General features: G+C 43.9%; 1 protein-coding gene across 2 annotated transcripts in view; it reads right to left on the bottom strand.

Moving 5' to 3' along the window:
* Positions 1-18,411, bottom strand: part of SPOP (speckle type BTB/POZ protein) — a 70,573-nt gene that overhangs the window by 9,688 nt on the left and 42,474 nt on the right. Inside the window, exons 6-10 of one of the 2 annotated variants that reach the window (XM_027767349.1) lie at positions 12,210-12,387; positions 9,126-9,181; positions 8,143-8,265; positions 3,029-3,171; positions 1-1,056 (exon numbers count right to left, since the gene is read on the bottom strand). In XM_027767349.1, the coding sequence (XP_027623150.1) occupies positions 912-1,056; positions 3,029-3,171; positions 8,143-8,265; positions 9,126-9,181; positions 12,210-12,387 (645 nt within the window). In that variant the 3' untranslated portion in view covers positions 1-911. The remainder of the gene's footprint in view (positions 1,057-3,028; positions 3,172-8,142; positions 8,266-9,125; positions 9,182-12,209; positions 12,388-18,411) is intronic. The other variant, XM_027767350.1, reaches the window with a different exon arrangement.

Raw genomic sequence — 18,411 nt, forward strand, 5'->3', positions numbered from 1 at the left:
TTTTGTTTTTCTTTTTTTTTTTTTTTTTTTTTTTTTAGAAAAAAGGAAGGGAGGAGGGAGGAGAAATAAAAGCAGAGAAAAATGCCAAAAAACATTTTCCACAATATCTAAAAACAGAGAACCATAGTTCTTGTCAAGACAGTATGAATTCTGGAGGAATTATTTTTTCCAGTTTTCAACACCAATAAAGATTTTTGCAAAAACCACCATATCAGAACACTCATCTTCTAGATCAAATAACCTCTTTCCCCTTTTGCTTTCACTCGTCATTTTCATAAAAAGATAAAAGGATGTATTCTGTTCTTGCAAACAATAAGTGCTAACAAGAGAGCTCTTCTGATACTTGTACGGTGGTGAGGAGTTTTCACAAATATCCAAGTTTTAGCACAGTTGGAAGGACTAAAATTTGTTTCTCTCAACATAAATACTACTGGAATCCACAAACTGATTTTTGAGAAATGCTGCAAAAATCCTTTCTTCTTTCCTTTTCCCTTCTCTTAAAACTAAAAGTCCATTTTTTTTTCTTTTCCTTTTTGCTCCAGGCACCTGGCGATTTGTTCTGCTCAGTCAGATGCAGACAGGTTCCTCCGAAGTACCACCGCTGGGATGTCCTCGGGGCCAGCGCCTAAACTGAATCCCCACGGTATTGAACTCGGCCAGGCCAAAGGGAACACAGTGACGCAGCAACAGGGTTTTCATTAGGTTGAACAGCCCCGAGTCCCGGGCCCTTCCCTCCCCCCGTTTCCCCCAAGTTATTTAGTGCTGTTTTAAAAGTCCGGGGCCACGATGCAGTCTTTCCCCTCACAACAGAGTAAAAGCTCCACAGATTGCGCTGTCTACCTGGTGGTCAGTGGCAGCAACGGTGGCTGCTGCTTCTGGAAAATAAACGGAGTCTTACAACAGGCAGGATCTTAGGACTGCTTCAGGCGTTTGCGTGGGGGTCCCAGGAAAGGGCACTGTGCTGAAGCCAGAGAGCGGTATGCCTCAGCCACCAAGTGGGGATGCGACACCACCATCGACTTCCACCCGGAGGTCTCCAAGACATCCGAAGCGTGACTAGGAGAAATGCGGAGAGATGGGTTACCACAGGGAGTGAGCACAGGATAGGCTGCACAGCCACCGGGACAGTCTCATCTTTCAGTGCTCGGTATGAAGGATGTTAGCGTAGGAAACACTCCGATCCCTGAACAGGCCTGAGAATCTGCTTGTAAGACAATGTGCAACCTGGTGACTGGGCGGTGGCTGCTGTGATGCTGAAAAGCAGGACTGTGCGCCACAGTGCTCTCAGAAACAAAAAGCAGAATGTTGTGGGCTAGCAGGTGGCATGGTGGTTAAGGGCGCTGGACTCCCACATGGCCGACCACAGTTCGAGTCCCAGAACTAGTGGTTTGCTTTCTCACTTCCCCCCGTCTCTCTCTTGGTCTCACTCTGTCCCTCTCTGGTCAAATTAAAATAAAGTTAAATAGAGGACCAGCAGATGGCGTAATGGCTATGTCACTGGACTCCCATGTAGTCGACTGTGGTTCGAGTCCCGTACCTAGTAACTTACACTCACGCTGGGCATGTGTGCGTGTGTGCCGAAGATCCAGAGAGGAGAGTGGAGGAGAAGTGACTGAAGCGCGGTCATCCCCTTTGGGGAGTGATTTCTCACTTTCTGTCTCTATCTCTCTCTGTCTTTCTGGTGAGTACACGTGCCCTATAGCAAAAATCTCTCCAAAAAGAAAAAAAAAGAAAAGAAAGTAAGTTAAATAAAAAATAACTCTTGTTTTAAAAATTATTTTATTTATTTATTTTAATTTGACCAGAGAGGGACAGAGCAAGTGAGCAAGAGAGAGAGAGAAAATGAGAAAGCAAGCTGCCAGGTCTGGAACTCAAACTGCTGTCAGCCACATGGGAGTCCAATGCCCTTAACCATCATGCCATCTGCTGGCCCCTAAAAAATAATTCTTTAAGAAAAGGCAGAATGTTCCCCAGACCCTTCTCCACACTGCTGGAACCTTTCCATTTGCGGTGATGCTGACATGCAGGAAATGCAAGGGTTCCTGAGGTTGGGTAGCTCTGGGCTTCAGCCCGGCTTTGCCATTCACTGGTCTTGTGAGCTCTGAGTAAGATAAGAAGCTGGGGTCTATTTGATGATCAAGAAGAAGGGGGTACTATGCATTCTTTACCCAGTGGCTGAGTCAATAGCTAAAAAAAAATCTCAAAGCAAGCGTCTAGCATGCAGTGAGCACTCAACAGCACTAACATTTATTGGTCTCTTCCCTCCGTCTTCTGCCTCAACTGGTAACTCCTGCAAAACAGTCCTGCAACTAGAGGACACTGCTTCCTGTCTCCAGGCACCTTCAGTGCTGAATACCGCTCACTCATCTACACGGACCCTCTCAGGCCTGTCTTAGCCCACAACTGCTCTTGTGAGGGCTTTATAAAGCTGCTTCTCCCCTCGGAGCAGTCCAGGGAGCAGAACGCACCCCACTGAGAAGGGCTGTAGTCGTGACTCGTCTTGGCCCCTTTCGCATTATTTTGGGAAGTAATATGGCCACGCTGCCTGTCACTCAGAATAAAGAAACAGATCTGGTGAAATGAACAAATGTCTCTTTCTCCAAACAATCTGTAAGGACCTCAGCTACTAAATGTCCCTCCTCTTTTCCCCATCCCACAGGGATACAGATTATGAACTTGTAAAGAAATACTTCTATTCTCCTCAAAATCTGTGTCTTTTTAAGTGAGTGTTGAAGTAAAGATGTTACCATTTGGGGCACACGGCCTTTTCAGGCTGGCAAGTTTCATCATTTCCATCAATTCCAATTACCATGAGGAACTAAAACACTTCACTCACCAATAGGATTAAGCCCATGAAAGCTAAGCCATTTTCCAAACTGTCAAGCTGAAGGAAAAGATGAAAACCCTACCCTTAGAACCAAAAGGTTAATGAAGCTACTTGCCTGTTTTATTCACTAATACAAAGTCTTTCTCATTTCTTTAACTATCCAACTATTTTGAAAGAAGTACTTTGAAGATGCCAACTCACTAGTTGATGAAATCCACGGCCTGAGTTTTCAGCTGATCTGCGCTGTGGAGGTCAGCCAGGATGAGAATCTCTGCGGCGTTCTCCACGGAGAGGTTACTGCAGAGGGCATCCTCACACATGACCTTCAGACGCTCCAGGGCATACTGTAAAACACAAGCACGGCTGTCCTCAGAGCAGCAACAGCTCTGGGCTGACTGCTACTGAAGCTGTTTTCTTAAGCTGTACCATCACGTAGCCAAATACCTGCACATTCTGCACAGACCGTGAGAAGTTACTCAGTTACTCCTGCAATGATAAACTACAACCACACTGTGCAGGTGAGGAGTTGATGCGAAAAATGAAAACAGCTAAATCACTTGGGTGGCTGCCATGCAAATTCTTGCCTACCTGTTAGAAAAATGGCAGATACAGAGTAGACCTGCATCCTGAAGTTTACCCCCTGGCTATGATTTAAAGTCTTCCCTAAACCTACCCTTACAATGAGGCACTAGTCTGCTTCAAGTCAACAGGGACGTTACGTTTACAATTTCTGCAGTCCTTTCATTTCCAGCCAGACCAGGGTGAAGCGCAGTCCTTTCTACTTAAGCATTGTCGCTATCCTGGCAGGGTACCCAACTGGCCCAACAGGCTGTGAATGGAGCCCTGTGGTGACTTTCACCACCGTCTCTGCCACTAGTTGTTCCTGAATGAGGGTCAACCAAAGGCCATCTTTTAAACAGAAAAGGATAAATGGAGTCTTACTTTATTGGGGTTGAGGTTAAGATTCTCAGAGTAAAAGGATAAAGCAGCAGAAACCTTGGATCCTGTTTCAGTTTTAAAACTTCTACTTTGCAAGTAGAGGGCACAAACACCCTGAGAATGGTCGGTCTAGGTTAATCCTAGGCACGTCTGACCTGGCCGACTGGCTCTGGTGCACTCTAGCACTTGCTGTCTAGTATGAGATTATGCGCTTACTAAGAAACCTGAGGAATAGAAAAAAGGAAGGAAATCAAAGGAACAAAATGAAACGTCACTAGTCAGCGCACAGAACAGTCTGCTCTGAGGCTGTGCACGGTCTCCTCATAGGTCCCATCCTCAGGGCCTCAGAACTCAATGACACAACGCCCCTTCAGGCTGAATCATGGCAACCCAGCCAGGACAATTTCATGGTTATGAATTCTGGATGAGGAGGATATCTGCTGGCACTGTGATCTCCTGCAGCAGAAAGAGAGTTTTATTGGTTTTGGTGCAGCTTAATTTTTAAAATTGGAGTAGCAGGAAAATAGTTTCTCTGGAAAACAGGAATGACACCATGCAAGAAATGAAGGTGCCATTTTTGTTTTAAAAGACTGGTAAAGGTTGAATACCTGTCTGTCTTTATGCAACACTACAGACTCTGCCTCTTACCCTTTCTTGATACATAGTCTTTTAAAAGGATTTCTACTGTGAATAGCTCTGATCCCTACTGCATAATTAGACAAAAGTAGCCATTCTTGTCCCTTGGGGGACAAAGTTTTTTTTCTTAATTATGCTTCTGAAAAACCTGCCTAATGGCAGTACTTACCCCAGAGATTGAAATTGTGTCTCCCAGGCCTGGCCGATGTGTTTTGTTTTGTTTTTGGTCTAATTACACATGTCCCCAGGAGACTGGAGAAGCTCAGAAGAAGCTGTTTCAGTCTCTTGGGTACATTCTAGATATTTAGATCCTTCCATGAAAGATTTCTTATTCTGTTTTCCTAAAACTCACAAGGAGGTGTAAAGTTAAAAATGTTTCCAAATAGGCTTGGAGCAGACTGTCTATTGGGAGATTCTGAATGGAATTTGAATGTATTCTTCAGTTACTTTTCATTCATAAACTTAAGCACCGCTGTGACTCACCTGTTTCATGTTTAACATATTCTAGCTGATGCCCACGCCCTGTGTCCTTAACAGTAGATTGTCAGGCCAGTAGATGGCATAGCAGTTACATTGCTGGACTCCCACATGGCTAACTGCAGTTTGAGTTCCAGATCCAGTGGCTTGAAACTCACAGCAGGCACATGTGTGTGCATGCCCAAGATTCCAGGAGAAGAATGGAGAAGGAATTGTGGTGTGGCCATCCCCTGCGCAGTTGGGGTGGGATTTCTCACTTTCCTCTTACTGTCACTGTTACCGTCTCTGTCTCTCTCAGGGCGAGCACACGCACCGTAAGGCAAAAGCCTCTTTTAAACAAAACAAACAGTAGATTGTCACCAGTAGGTCCTTTGGCTAAGCAAGAATGACCACCTAGTGACAAAGAAGTCTGACCTTGGCTCTGAGGATATACAACTCCAAACCTTAGCATTTCTGTCTAAAAAAAGTGAACCTTGAATACTACTCATCCTTACGGAATTGTGAAGACGAGGGGGATAAAACACCTGATGCATAAAGACAAGTGACCGCATCACTGAAAGTCCGAGGGCAGTTCGGCAGTCGTGGACCTTATAGACAGCAGGCACTGAGCTGGGCCTTCTACTTTCCCAGAGCTTGCAGGTAATATTTTCTTATTATCTCCATTGATAGGCGTTCTCTTGGTCAGAACTAAAGGTAGACTGGAAGGGTATTACATTTTCACTTTGCTTACTTGTGCTAATTGAGTTTTGAAAGGTGATAAGAAGAATATGGTTATTTTTTAATCTTCTAAATCAGTAGCACTGACTGAGTTTACATGCTCCATCCTCAGCCCACACTCCAAAAAATGTATCACTAAAGATAAATAAGTACTTTCCTCTGTCCTCAGGGCAAAGGGAGCCAGAAAAGCAAATCCTCAAGAGCAGATCCTGGAAAGGCTCTGGAGCCTTAGGCAAGAGCCCACTTCTCCCTCAGATGGGTGTTGCTATCATGGCAGAAAGACTCTTCCAGCAAAGAACCTTTTTTTTTTGGAGAGGTTTTTGCTATAGGGCACGTGCGCTTACCAGACAGAGAGAGACAGAGAGACGGAAAGTGAGAAATTATCCCCCAGGGGGGAATGGCCATGCCTCAATCCCTTCTCCTCTGGTCTCCTCTCGGGATCTTGGGCACACACACACATGTGCCTGGCGTGAGTTTTAAGCCACCAGGTCCGAACGCGAACCGCGGTCGACTACATGGGAGTCCAGCGACATAGCCATCATGCTAACTGCTGGTCCCCAAAGAACCTTTTTCACAGGGCCTACTGCTGATACAGTTCAAGTAAGCCTTGTTAATACCCTCAGGATGACCTGAAAAGGCTGCCAACAGTTTCCCTGGGATAAACACACATCCCTTCACCCCTCCCCTGTAGGCCACGTTTCCACAGTCTGCAAGGACAGGCCACAGACCTCTCTCTGATATGCCTACACAAGACAAGTTTCCCAGTCTGTGTTCTGGGGACCACTACCCTGGGAGGAGGTCCCTGAGAAAGGATCCCAGGGTTAACTGTACTGGAGAAATGTTGTCACCTCCCCCTGTAGGAAACCCGGGGTGCACATTAATATGCTGCAGATTGAGAAGTCTCATAGTAAAACGTCAACTATTTGACTTGTTAAACTCGGTGTGTCATAAAGCGTGTCCCCTACTATCTGATATATTTCATCTTACTTTCGGAATCACTGACCTGTTTTTTTTTTAGGTAGTCGTGATATTTTTTTGATTCTAAGATCCATATTTTTATTTTGACACTTTATTTCTCAAACTGCAATATCTTATACAAAGTGTACAATCACTGTAGAAGTATCTCTTTCCTCCCCAAGAGTTACTTGGCTGACTATAATTTTGAAGAAATACAGGATATTTCAGTAACTACTTTGGTAAAAGTTGAAAATGCTAATAAATAAAGTTTAAATGTACTGATGATTTAAAAAACATCTTGCAAATTGTAGAGCACTGTCCAAATACGAGTATTATCCGAATCTTTACTATCATTATGGCACAACTTGAGATGGGGAAAAGAGAGGTAACCATCAAACCTACCCTTCTATCCCACAGTTCGGGTGATCACACAGGCCACACTCAAAGCAGGATACTTTGGAGAAGACAGGTGCTGCTAATATTGGGTCGTGGGGGACAGCTCTGTGGGGCTGCACAGAAGCTGGATCCTATATTGCTGACTAGGTTTTGAGTCCTAGATCTGACTGCTTAAAAACATGTTGGGTGGTGGGGCCAGCCCTATAGCCTAGCGGGTACGGGAGCTGGATTAAACATGGCCAGTCACGGCTTGAATACTGGCCCCAGTGGCTTAAAAAACATGCCAGGCACTTCCATGTATAAGTCCCAAATCCTGACAGGACAGAGAAATGGAGGAGAACACATCCTATCTGGGGGTGCTTCCTCCCTCTCCACCTCTCTGGTAAATATACATGCCCTCTAGCAATGAAAACAAACAAATATGCTGGGAATGCACATATGTGTCCAGGGTCCTGATGAGAGAATTGGAGGAAAAAGAACTGCAGCATAACTAAGCCCCACTGGGGGATGCGGGTGCTTTCTCGCTCTCTCTCTCATGAACTTGTAGGTGCCTTTTAGCATTACAAAAAAATACCGAAGACAGCCAGTGGCAAAGTGATTAAGGCAGCTGGATCCTACATAGCTGACTACACAGTTCAAATCCCAGACCCGGAGACTTGAGAAACATGCCAAGTGTGTGTGCTCAAAATCCTGAAAGGAGGGAGAAATGAAGAATGATTATAGTGTGGCTATGCCCCATGGGGTAGGGGTTGCTTTTTCACTCCTCACCGCCACCTCTTTCCAGCAATCACATGTACCCACTGGAAAATTTTAAAAAAGAAAATTGTATCGGAACAACATGTGGGAATCAGGACTGTCCTAGTTAAACAGGCTATATCTCATTTTACCAACAATGCAACACAGAAGTCTGTTCATGAGACTCAAGAGGTAACAGTAACTCCTAGAGTTGAATTATTTTTATATTCTTCTCTTCCTCCTTTTGTGGAGAGGGGAGGGGGAGGGAGAGAGGGATAGAAGATGGAGAGAGAGAGAGTCTTGCTACACTATTATCCCCTTGCCCCAATCTCCCAATTAGGTAGGATGTGCAATGGCCTAGAAGTGGACCTGGGCCTCCTATGAGGCCCTCAGCATCCCAAGTGGTGGAACTACCTGTGTGCACCAAGGCTGGGTCTGTTTCTCTATTCTTATCTCACCTTGTCAGCAGCTGCCAGCAAATCATCAGCCATTTTGTCTAGATTCGGAGCCTTCCCCGTGTAAATGAAGCACATCATTTCCTTAAAAACTTCAGGCTCCACATCATTGATTTCAACCCGATTCTATGGCAGAAAAACTAAAAATGAGAAACGTTCAACAGAACAGCATTCCCACACTAGTTTCATAATTCTAAGCTCTGGTGAGGAGAGACGCTTATACCATTTAAAACCTAACATGAATGGAAAATTTATTTTTGCCCTATTTGATTATAATAGGCTTTTCTCCTTTCACTAGTATCATCTTGGTTTTTTAAAAATAAAACAGCAAAACAATGAGGGGATTTAACAGTTCATGGATGACAGAATTAAAATATGAACTTAGAGCTGGTTATGTGGTCTGGTGTTAAGGCAGCTGGATCCCACCTGACCGACCATGAGGTCGAGTCCTGGATCTAGCAGGACGAGGGCATGATGGGTGCATGTGCATACATGCCCCAAATCTCAAAAGGAGGGAGAGATGGAGGACGAGGGATTGTGACATGACCACATCCCCGGGGTGCTTTATCTATCCTCTCACTCTCTGTTGACTGCATGTGCCCTCTTAAAAAAGAAAAGAGTTTATATGGGTGTAAACAAATTTTGAAATCTAGGCATAGTTTTTTCATAATATGCATTTTCTGTGGCTCATTTGAAGACCCTTCATATCTTTGATTTTTTTTTTTTTTCACCTTTTGTTTCCTGAGTTCTCTAAAACCTCATCACAAACTGGACTATCTGCTTGGGGATGAAGTGAGTCCACTTTACTTAGCACATTCCGGACCACCCCTCTTCACTTTCAGAGCATCTGCTCAGGGACTTGTACTCCATTTTAATAATGCAGTAAGAAAAAAATAATTGGAAATGTAAATATGTACTGCTAAACTGGGAAACAATCTCGATGTAGCTGCCAGGGTAAAAAGCCATGTCTCCACGCTGTGACATACCTTTTTGCTCTCTTCCATTTCATGTTCAAACATGGCACTAAAGACTGGAGAGCGAGCTGTAAAGTGAAAAGGAGACAAACAGATAAGGTTATTCTACCGAAACACCCTGGATTCCAATTACGATGAAGAGATCATTTTCTTTCCTGTCCCATAATTTGAGGGATTCAACCTCAGATTATACCAGAATTACAAAGTTCCTTTCTTCACATAATATATGAAGGAGTAAATAATTATAATAAATAAGGGAAAAAAAAGAAATGACTACTTTTCAAACTAACTTCCAATGGGGATGGACGGTGGTGCAGCAGGGTCACACGGCACTCTGTGAGGCTGGCCCACAGGGGCAATTCTGGGTTTGCATCTGAAGACCTGAGTACATGGGGCAAGCACATGCCCTCGCTATGGTGCTGGCTGAGGCTGGCGGTGGACTGTAGTGTCAAGACCCCGGTGGGTCTTGACATTTCTTTCTCTCTTTATCTGTCTCGCTCATGGAAGAAATACATAAAACTTTAAAGAATGTATTTGTAAAAGTCATTTTATATTGGCTCTATCCTCACCAGTCTGACTTTCAGGAGCTTTCTCAACATCTATGTCGGCTGACTATGCTATGCTCCGTGTTGATTTGGGATTGGAAATGGAAGGTGCTCCATCATCTGAGCGGGGCATTCCAATACCTGAGAGTTGGCCTAGGAACAATGACAGCTCACTTCCCCCACCTTTAGGGACCACGCAAGGTCAAGCACTGGGGCTCAATGGCTCCCGCTGACCTGATAAAGTGTGAGCGAGCTCATGGCCGGGTGTCTGTTCTTTCGAGCTATGCATTCTTAGTGGAGGTGGTATTTCCCCAAAGGGATGGAAAAAAATCTTAGATATTACAGTGGTCTGTGGTACTTTAGTGCTCAGCCCTATCTGATAAAACAATCTTCCTTAGTATTTAATTTCTCCCATAAGGGAAAATTTAAGCTTAGTGTTCCTCCTTAGCGCTGGGGATAACGGAAAAAGATAGAGAAGCAGCACTCTGACCCTTGGTCACTGTAGTAGTTACAACTAAGACTATGAAACAGAGGTAAACTTAATTTCAACCATGAAAGTACTAAAATGGCTAAGAATTCAAATTTTTCGTATTGTCAAATAAATTAGGGGTTTTTGTCAAAGTTGAGACTACCAACCACCACCTAAAAGTGGGTGAGCAGACAGAATATGTAGTAGGGTTCTGAGCTAACACAGGACTAGAACTCCTCGATGACAGTTTATGTATGTCAGAAATGACTAATTTTAGCTTTGCCATTTTTTCTTCTTTTTCATGATAGAAAGTACACACACACTTGGGAGAGAAAAAGAGGGAGAAGCATCTTCGATGGGGTCTCATCATGCCACCATCCCCTCCCCCCAGCCTCTGGCTCCCCAGGATCCTGGACACCCATGTATGCATGCCCCTGGTATGTTTTCAGGTCACTCCAAGGATTCAAAGTGGGCCACAGAGCTTCCAGATTGCAGAAAGGCACTAAATAAATACGTTACAGAAGCTGAAGACTAAAGGGCTGGGGTGTTCTATAAAGAGAGAACGGTCCAAAGCAGCAGGTATGCCTCAGAGGCCGTCAGTAGACAGGCAGCAGCTGATGCAACAGGAAGAGCTCGAATCACCTGGGGAGAAGTGGCAGAGTGAAGCAGAAGCGGACCCTTATGGCTCACCAGTGAACAAGAGGGACGGTGAAGGACAGGGAAGGAGGCCGCAAGTTAGATGTAGCCCAGAGAGCTCAGAGAAGACCAGGAGAGAGCAGTCCAATGATGTCTGAGACTAACAGTGCCTCACATTCAGGAACTATCAGGCCATGGAACTTTGGGAAGAAAAGTCTCCCACAGCATGGAGGTGAGCTGAGGATAAGTGGGAGGAAAGAAGAAGAGAGTGAATATGCTAACTCAGGAAAAAGAGAGAGAAGAAAAACTAGAGGGAGAAGCTTAGCCCACTTGCAGGCTGAGGGTGAATGGGCAATGAGAGGGAGTGGGGTTACCAGATACCAGGGTGTGACTGGCAGAGCAAGGCTCCTGAGAGGGCAGCAGATGGGACGAAACAGAGCAGAGGTGGGCCAGAGTCTGCTCTGCACTGCGGAAGAACACCCCCTGCACTGAGGATGCGGGTGAGCTGAGAGGAAGAGTGGAGATGCTTCCTACGAGCTCAATTTCTCTTGGAAGACGTAAGCAAGACCATCTTGTAGGAGTTGGAGGAGGCTAAGGGAGAGTGGTCAGGGTTCGAAATAGCTATTGTTGAGAAAAAGAAAGGGAGCTGACTGCATAACCTGCAGAAAGGTTTACAGGCAGTGTTAAAGGCCTTGCCACGCATGGAGACTCTAACCTAAGAGTTAGGGACGTCCCTGAGCTCAGCGCCTAGTTGGGAACAAACAGGAAGATGGCTGGATTAAGGGGATTGAGGCCCTTGGTGAGAAGTGTCACCTGCAGGTTCATATGATCTCCTCTTAGGTCTTACAGTCTCAAGAGACGTCTGTGGCTAGCTGCTACTCTTTCATGTGAAGTGATGTCAGTCCTCCCTCGTCAATCCTCCCTTGTCAGTCACTCAGTCTTTCCGGTCTTAAAAGACCAAGGGCCTATTAGAGCAAGATCTGATCCTCCATGTCAGAGACAACAATGTTCTTCTAGTGTGTTTACACATCGAAGAGAGGGCTAAACCCCCAGGGCTGGGATGGAACACACGGTGTTTGGCTCTGAGTCTGTGATCCTCTCCATTACATCCTAAGCCTCCGACGAGGGGCTGATCGCTGCTCTCCACCAGGGTTCCAACAGCTACTCTCCAGGAGCAAAACCTACTTAATACCTTCGCGTAATACCGTCCACTCTCTGAAAACAGTGGCCTAAGCCCCCTACAGAGAGGACACGTAGAAACACTACTTTTATGGAGAGCAGCCTTTTTGGTTTTAAGAACAAATGTCACCACAATATAAAAATGTATTTAGCTGTAGTTTCTTTAGAGCAGAATTTAAAAAGCTGAAGTTATTCAAAAGGTGATTAGGCAGCCACTATTTCTCCATTTCACCAGGACAACAAAACTCCCCATGACACGACACCAACCTGCTAAGATGGCTTTGTGAGCCTGGAATTCCTGGCCAGCGACGCACAAGCAGCAGTCTGTGAACCGAGAATTCTCCCACAGCCCTCCTAACTCGTCTGCCAGCCGGCACTCGGGCACCTTCACCATGTTCATGGTGTTCTGGCCAGAAATGTTGACAGAATCTTGCACCACACTCACCTGTGAAAGACAAGGAAACACAAACCATTGTTTATGTTATCGGAATTTTCTTCCCGGTGGGTGGAGAGATGACTTTACCTTGTTGCTGTAGTGCGCTTAGACACTAATGTTACACTTTTTTGTTTTTTTCTCCAGATTTTTGCCATAGGGCACGTGGGTTCACTGGAGAGAGACAGACAGAGACAGAGAGAGAGGGAAAGTGAGAAATCACCCCCTAGGGGTGAATGGCCACACCACAATCCCTTTTCCTCCATTCTTCTCTTGGGATTTTGGGCATGCATGGACATGCCAGGTGTATTTTTCAAGACCCTGCGTCTGGCATTCAAACTCAACAGTGGAGTCAGCCATGTGGGATTCAGTACCTTAACCACCATGCCACCTGCTGGCCCCAGTTATAATCTTGAAACCATCTCTACAAAGCCAGGCTTTATCCTGTTCATCAAGTAATTTCTTATCTATCACAATCATCTTATTCTATTCCATCTCAGGGCGAGGAAAGAGACATGCCAATCTCCAACTCCTCCCTCCTCTTTCTTTTTTCTTTTTTTTTTTTAATTGTCAGAGGATATGAATGCTCACTTGAGATACACACACACAGGGAGGGGGGAGAAAGCATCCCTCAGTGGGATGTGGTCACACCACAATCCCTTCTCCTCCATTTCTCTACTCTGTTGGGACTTCGGGCATGAATGCACACGTGCCCGGCATGAGTTACAAGCTACTAGGACCAGAACTTGAACCATGGTCAGGCATGTGGGAAGAGAGGGAAAGTGAGAAATCACCCCCTAGGGGTGAATGGCCACACCACAATCCCTTTTCCTCCATTCTTCTCTTGGGATTTTGGGCATGCATGGACATGCCAGGTGTATTTTTCAAGACCCTGCGTCTGGCATTCAAACTCAACAGTGGAGTCAGCCATGTGGGATTCAGTACCTTAACCACCATGCCACCTGCTGGCCCCAGTTATAATCTTGAAACCATCTCTACAAAGCCAGGCTTTATCCTGTTCATCAAGTAATTTCTTATCTATCACAATCATCTTATTCTATTCCATCTCAGGGCGAGGAAAGAGACATGCCAATCTCCAACTCCTCCCTCCTCTTTCTTTTTTCTTTTTTTTTTTTAATTGTCAGAGGATATGAATGCTCACTTGAGATACACACACACAGGGAGGGGGGAGAAAGCATCCCTCAGTGGGATGTGGTCACACCACAATCCCTTCTCCTCCATTTCTCTACTCTGTTGGGACTTCGGGCAAATATGCACACATGCCTGGTGTTTTTCACACCACCAAGGTGGGAATGCAAAGCATAGTTGGTCATGCGGGATCTAGGTCCTTTATCCACCAGGCTATGGGGTTGGCCCCTTCTCTAATTTCTGAGAAGCTCTACCTCCCCAGCATTACACACCTCGGCAAAGCTGTAAAAAGCTGACAAAAATAGGGCCAGGTGGTAATACTGGACCCACATAAAAGTTTCTGGGTTCACATTCTCAGATCTCCTTGAGTGTGCTGGGGGCATGCTGAAACCGGGTGAGTCGCAGAGTGAACACCCTGTTGGGGTGCCTCACTCATGGAATGAATGAATGAATGAGTGAATTAAAAACTGATAGAAACGAATGTTAAACCTCAAATACTGACCTTATTCTGCCTTAAGCAGAAAGTGAAATACAAAGAACTCCTACAGATAGCTACCATTTAAATTAAACTCTCTAGAGAAAAGAATCTAGTAACGAGCCTAGCAGGCCTTCACTTGTTACCGTCAGGTCTGGAACATGCACATGAAGCACAGCTTCTGAAGGGCCTCCCAAATAACTGGCGCTTTCTCAGAAATGTTAGTTTGATGAACATGACGTGACTGACACTGTCAGCAAGGACTGGGCTTGGAGGATCTTCCCAGTAGTGGCAACTGGGTGGGTATTCCAGGCTTTTACGCCCCTCCTCTGCCACTTGGAACAATGACATACAGGATGTGCAGCTGTAGCAGAGACAGGCACCTCCGGCTGGGACAACTACGACCGCGGCTACAGGGGCACGCGACCTCCCACTAGGGCTTCAGCAGCAGCCCACTGCTAACCAGCTGAATGAACTGTTCAGCCTAGATGAAACCCAAGCTAACCTCTATATGGCTTAGTAAGACTCGGATCAATTTGTCAGGGTACCAAATTCAAGGATTTATAAACCACATGAATAATACTAAAAAATAAACGTCAGTTACCAATCTAACCTTGTAGTTCACTGCCAACCACCACCATTTTGCTTCAACTCTAAATCACAGTGGGTTAGAAAAGTTAAAAATCAAAACTCACAAAGCTTGAAAATTCATTCCCCACTCCGGTTATTCCTAATAGTCAGATGAGAACGACAGCTTAAGAGCATAATGGTCTAGTTTCTTGTAACGTTCGAGATGCAAGTCATCCCTCAAATACAGCCATAAACCCAGAGGCAAAGTTCATGCCCCAGCCAAGTGACCTGCAGTCCCTCTGTGCAAGAATGAGGTATTTACTATCAGGTCAAGAAACTTATACATTTGTTTAAAACCAGCTGTTTCAGTCTTGACCAACAAAGCAGCTAAGTTAACTAATTATTAGTAGCACATTTGCCACAGCCAGATTATAACATTAATTTAATAGTCTAGGACCTAGCACAAACCGCCCCACAGAGAGTTTATCTTGTCCTCTTAAGATCTGTAATTTGGTTCAGCCACTTTCTCATATTAACATCTTCACTTTTTTGATGTAACAGTAATACCAAAAGTAGAAGTGTTACAACTCCAAAATACTGATTAAACACAACAACAACAACGAAAAAGGAAAAGACCAATTAGATCCAACTTCCTCGCAGGAAAAAGCAGGAATCTCCTGGGATGGCCAATGAAGGGAATAGAGAATGCTTCTGGCACTGGATTCCTAGCTCGAATTAAACCAGGCTGACAGGAGCCCAAAGTCATTAACGCTAGATGGCAATTTAGTAGACTGGGTAAAATGAATTGGCAAGAGTTTAGCTGAATTTCACATAATCAAACTATGGTTACTAGAGGGCCTTCTGCTGGTTAGATGCATGCTTGGTAATGAGTGGGGGGCCCAAAGACGAGGACACCTCTCACTGAGGCAATTCCTCTCTCTGGACACAGACAGAAACACAGCAGGAAGGAGAATGCACCTTCACTGCCTGTGCCAGGCTTGTTCTGTAGATAGATAGATGCCTGGAGTCTCCAGAGCGCTGAATGTCTGGCACCTCGTACCAACATTAAATACCCTTAATTAAAAATAAATTTTAAATGGCATTCACAAATGAGCCTTCAGAGCCCAAACTTTTAACTTAGAAAGGGATTGTTTTCCTCTGCAAAAATGATGATGCTAAAATGAGACCATTTTGAGAAAAACTAAAGATTTTTTTAATGTCTATAAAGTTGACTATAGAGACTCATTCAGTATTGCAGCTGTGAGGATGACGTGACTGTGACATTTATGTCGTCTTATAAATGACTGCATGAAAATGTCTCAGGAAGGCTGTATAGTCCCCTAAATTTCAAATTTCACTTGTAAAGTCAATCCCTTTTCTTAAAAAAGAAAATATCCTAACAGATAGTACCAATTTGTATAATTTTGTCTACTCATAAAGTCAAAGTAAAACCCAAGGAAATACATTTTTTAACTTCTATATAATCACAATGATTCAAGAAAAATCATAGATACTGCATACAAATTGTTTACAGAAGCAGCACTATTCATAGCAAAAGACTAGCAACAACCTAAACGCTAATCAACAAGAGAATGAAAACTACATTAGATATTCACACAACAGACTATTATATATATTATGGCACTAAAAATTAATGAACTACAGTTACATCCACAACATAAATACATTTTGGAAATACAATGTAAAAAAAGTCCTAGATAAGTACATACAGTCTGATACCATTTTTATAAAACTCAAAAACCAAGCGAACCTAAACAATATATCATTGAGGCATATAACTAATAAACAAGAGAATAACATAAGAGTCAAAATATTGATAGCTACTTATCATTAACTGAGTAGGAGTTAAGTTTCAAGGATAAGGGAGGAGCAAATACAGATCAGTTTCAAGTTATTGGTGAAGGTCTACCCTGGATGGTAGGTTTACATTGTCATGGTTATAACCTACAGTGATAGGACATACTAAATCTCCATTTTTGTATGTCAAGATAAATCAGTAAGTGGGAATAAACCCATTTATTTATCAAGAAGACACATTTTCAGGATATGAAGGGATATTTTACATTAAGGAAAGCATTCAGATGTTTTTAAAAAGGTAACTAGTATCTGGATATTTTATATTTGGTATTTCGACTTTTTTTTTTTATAATTGCCAGTGAACATATGAGCTTGCCAGAGAAAACAGAGATGGAGACAGAGGAAGGTGAAAGCACTTCTCAATGGGATGTGATAATGCCTCATTTCCTTCTCTTCCATTTCTACATTCTGCTGAGATTTTAGGTATGCAGTTACAAACACCAAGGTGGGTTCTGAGCCACCAAGGCTGAGACTTCAACTGTGCAGTTGGCCATATGGGATTTGAATCCCTTAACTGCTAGGCCACAGGGCTGGCCCCATATTTTAACTCGAGTTGCAAATTCACAAAAAGGCACTAGAATCTTCTATCTGTCAAAGGCATATACTGTTAAGAGTGGAATAAAATCATCTTATTGCTAACAGCCCTTTGTTCTCAATAAGGGTCAACAGAAGCTGAAACATTTCATAAAGATGTTCTGTAGTCCAAATCATTAAAGAGAAAAATAAAAAGTATAACATGCTTTCATGTCTCTCTTGCATTACCAAAGTAAATATTCTGTCAAGAAAATGGGAGAACCCATGCCTCCTTGGATAAACAGAATACAGCTCTGCTTGGTGTGGTACAACAGAATGGCGGTAGAAAATGGAGAGCTGTCATGGACCTGATGCTAATTTGCGGCAGAAAGTTAGGAAAAATCACCTGATCTCCCTACACACTGCTTCTCTCATCTGTAACATGAAAGGAGGAAAACAGAACTAACCTTGGATGAAAGGACTACGATAAGAGACAAGTTAGGAAGTGCCTTGAAAACTCTTCCAAACAAACAAACGAGGCAGTATCAACTTGGGGGAATCACATTTCCCAATAGTGGGACAACAGCATTACTGAGAACTGCAAGTGAACCCAGTGAGGCACATCACAAACAAGACCACCCGTTTGGGTTTCCAAGTATGCAACCTAATTTGCTTAAACATTCAATAACAGAGCTATCACTGAAAAACAGGCTGAACACAAGAATGTGTAATCCTCAGTCTTTGCCTTTGGATTTCTTTCCGTGGCCTCTCGGAGCACCAAAAAACCCACAAAATAACTGTATTTATTATTAGGATAGGACAGAAGTGTCTGGGCCAAAGGCTGAGTAAGGAATGGAGAGCGGTGGGGTCCTCGTAACTTAAATTTCTACATAAACGTCAACTTCAAAAAAGTCTCTAAATAGCAAGAAAATACTAATTAAGCCACTACTAGATAAAATTTCAAAATTATAAATATTACCGTATTTATAATACTCTGGTAGAAGGTAAACAACAGGTCAAAGGGATAGAATCAGCATCAAAAATGATCTAGCTATGAAAAGCGCTAAGAACTTAGATGAGCTGCAGACATTTTTAAAATCCACACATCCAATCCACACCCCACGCAACTGTCTTGCAATGCTGAATGCTACTAAGTCCACAGAGAGCCTTGGAAGAGAAATGAGTCTCACTAGGCACCAGCCCAAGGATGAGAAGCAACACTCAGCACCTGCGGCCAACAGGGAAGTGTGAGAGGAACAGATGGCACACCTGGTTCCGTGGTAAGAAACCGATGGCATCAGCAGAGCCCAGCAGACGCTTCCCTGTTCAACATCTCCTCATTTCCAAAGTGTCATCTCACTTCCCTTCTAAGTCAGTAAGGCAAATCTAAACTTAACCACAGGATTTCTCCTAAGAGAATTTCATATGGGGAAGTAAAGGGAGAGGGAAAG

The sequence above is a fragment of the Tupaia chinensis genome, unplaced genomic scaffold (genome assembly GCF_000334495.1).
Source record: "Tupaia chinensis unplaced genomic scaffold, TupChi_1.0 Scaffold144171_2, whole genome shotgun sequence".
NCBI lineage: Eukaryota > Metazoa > Chordata > Mammalia > Scandentia > Tupaiidae > Tupaia > Tupaia belangeri.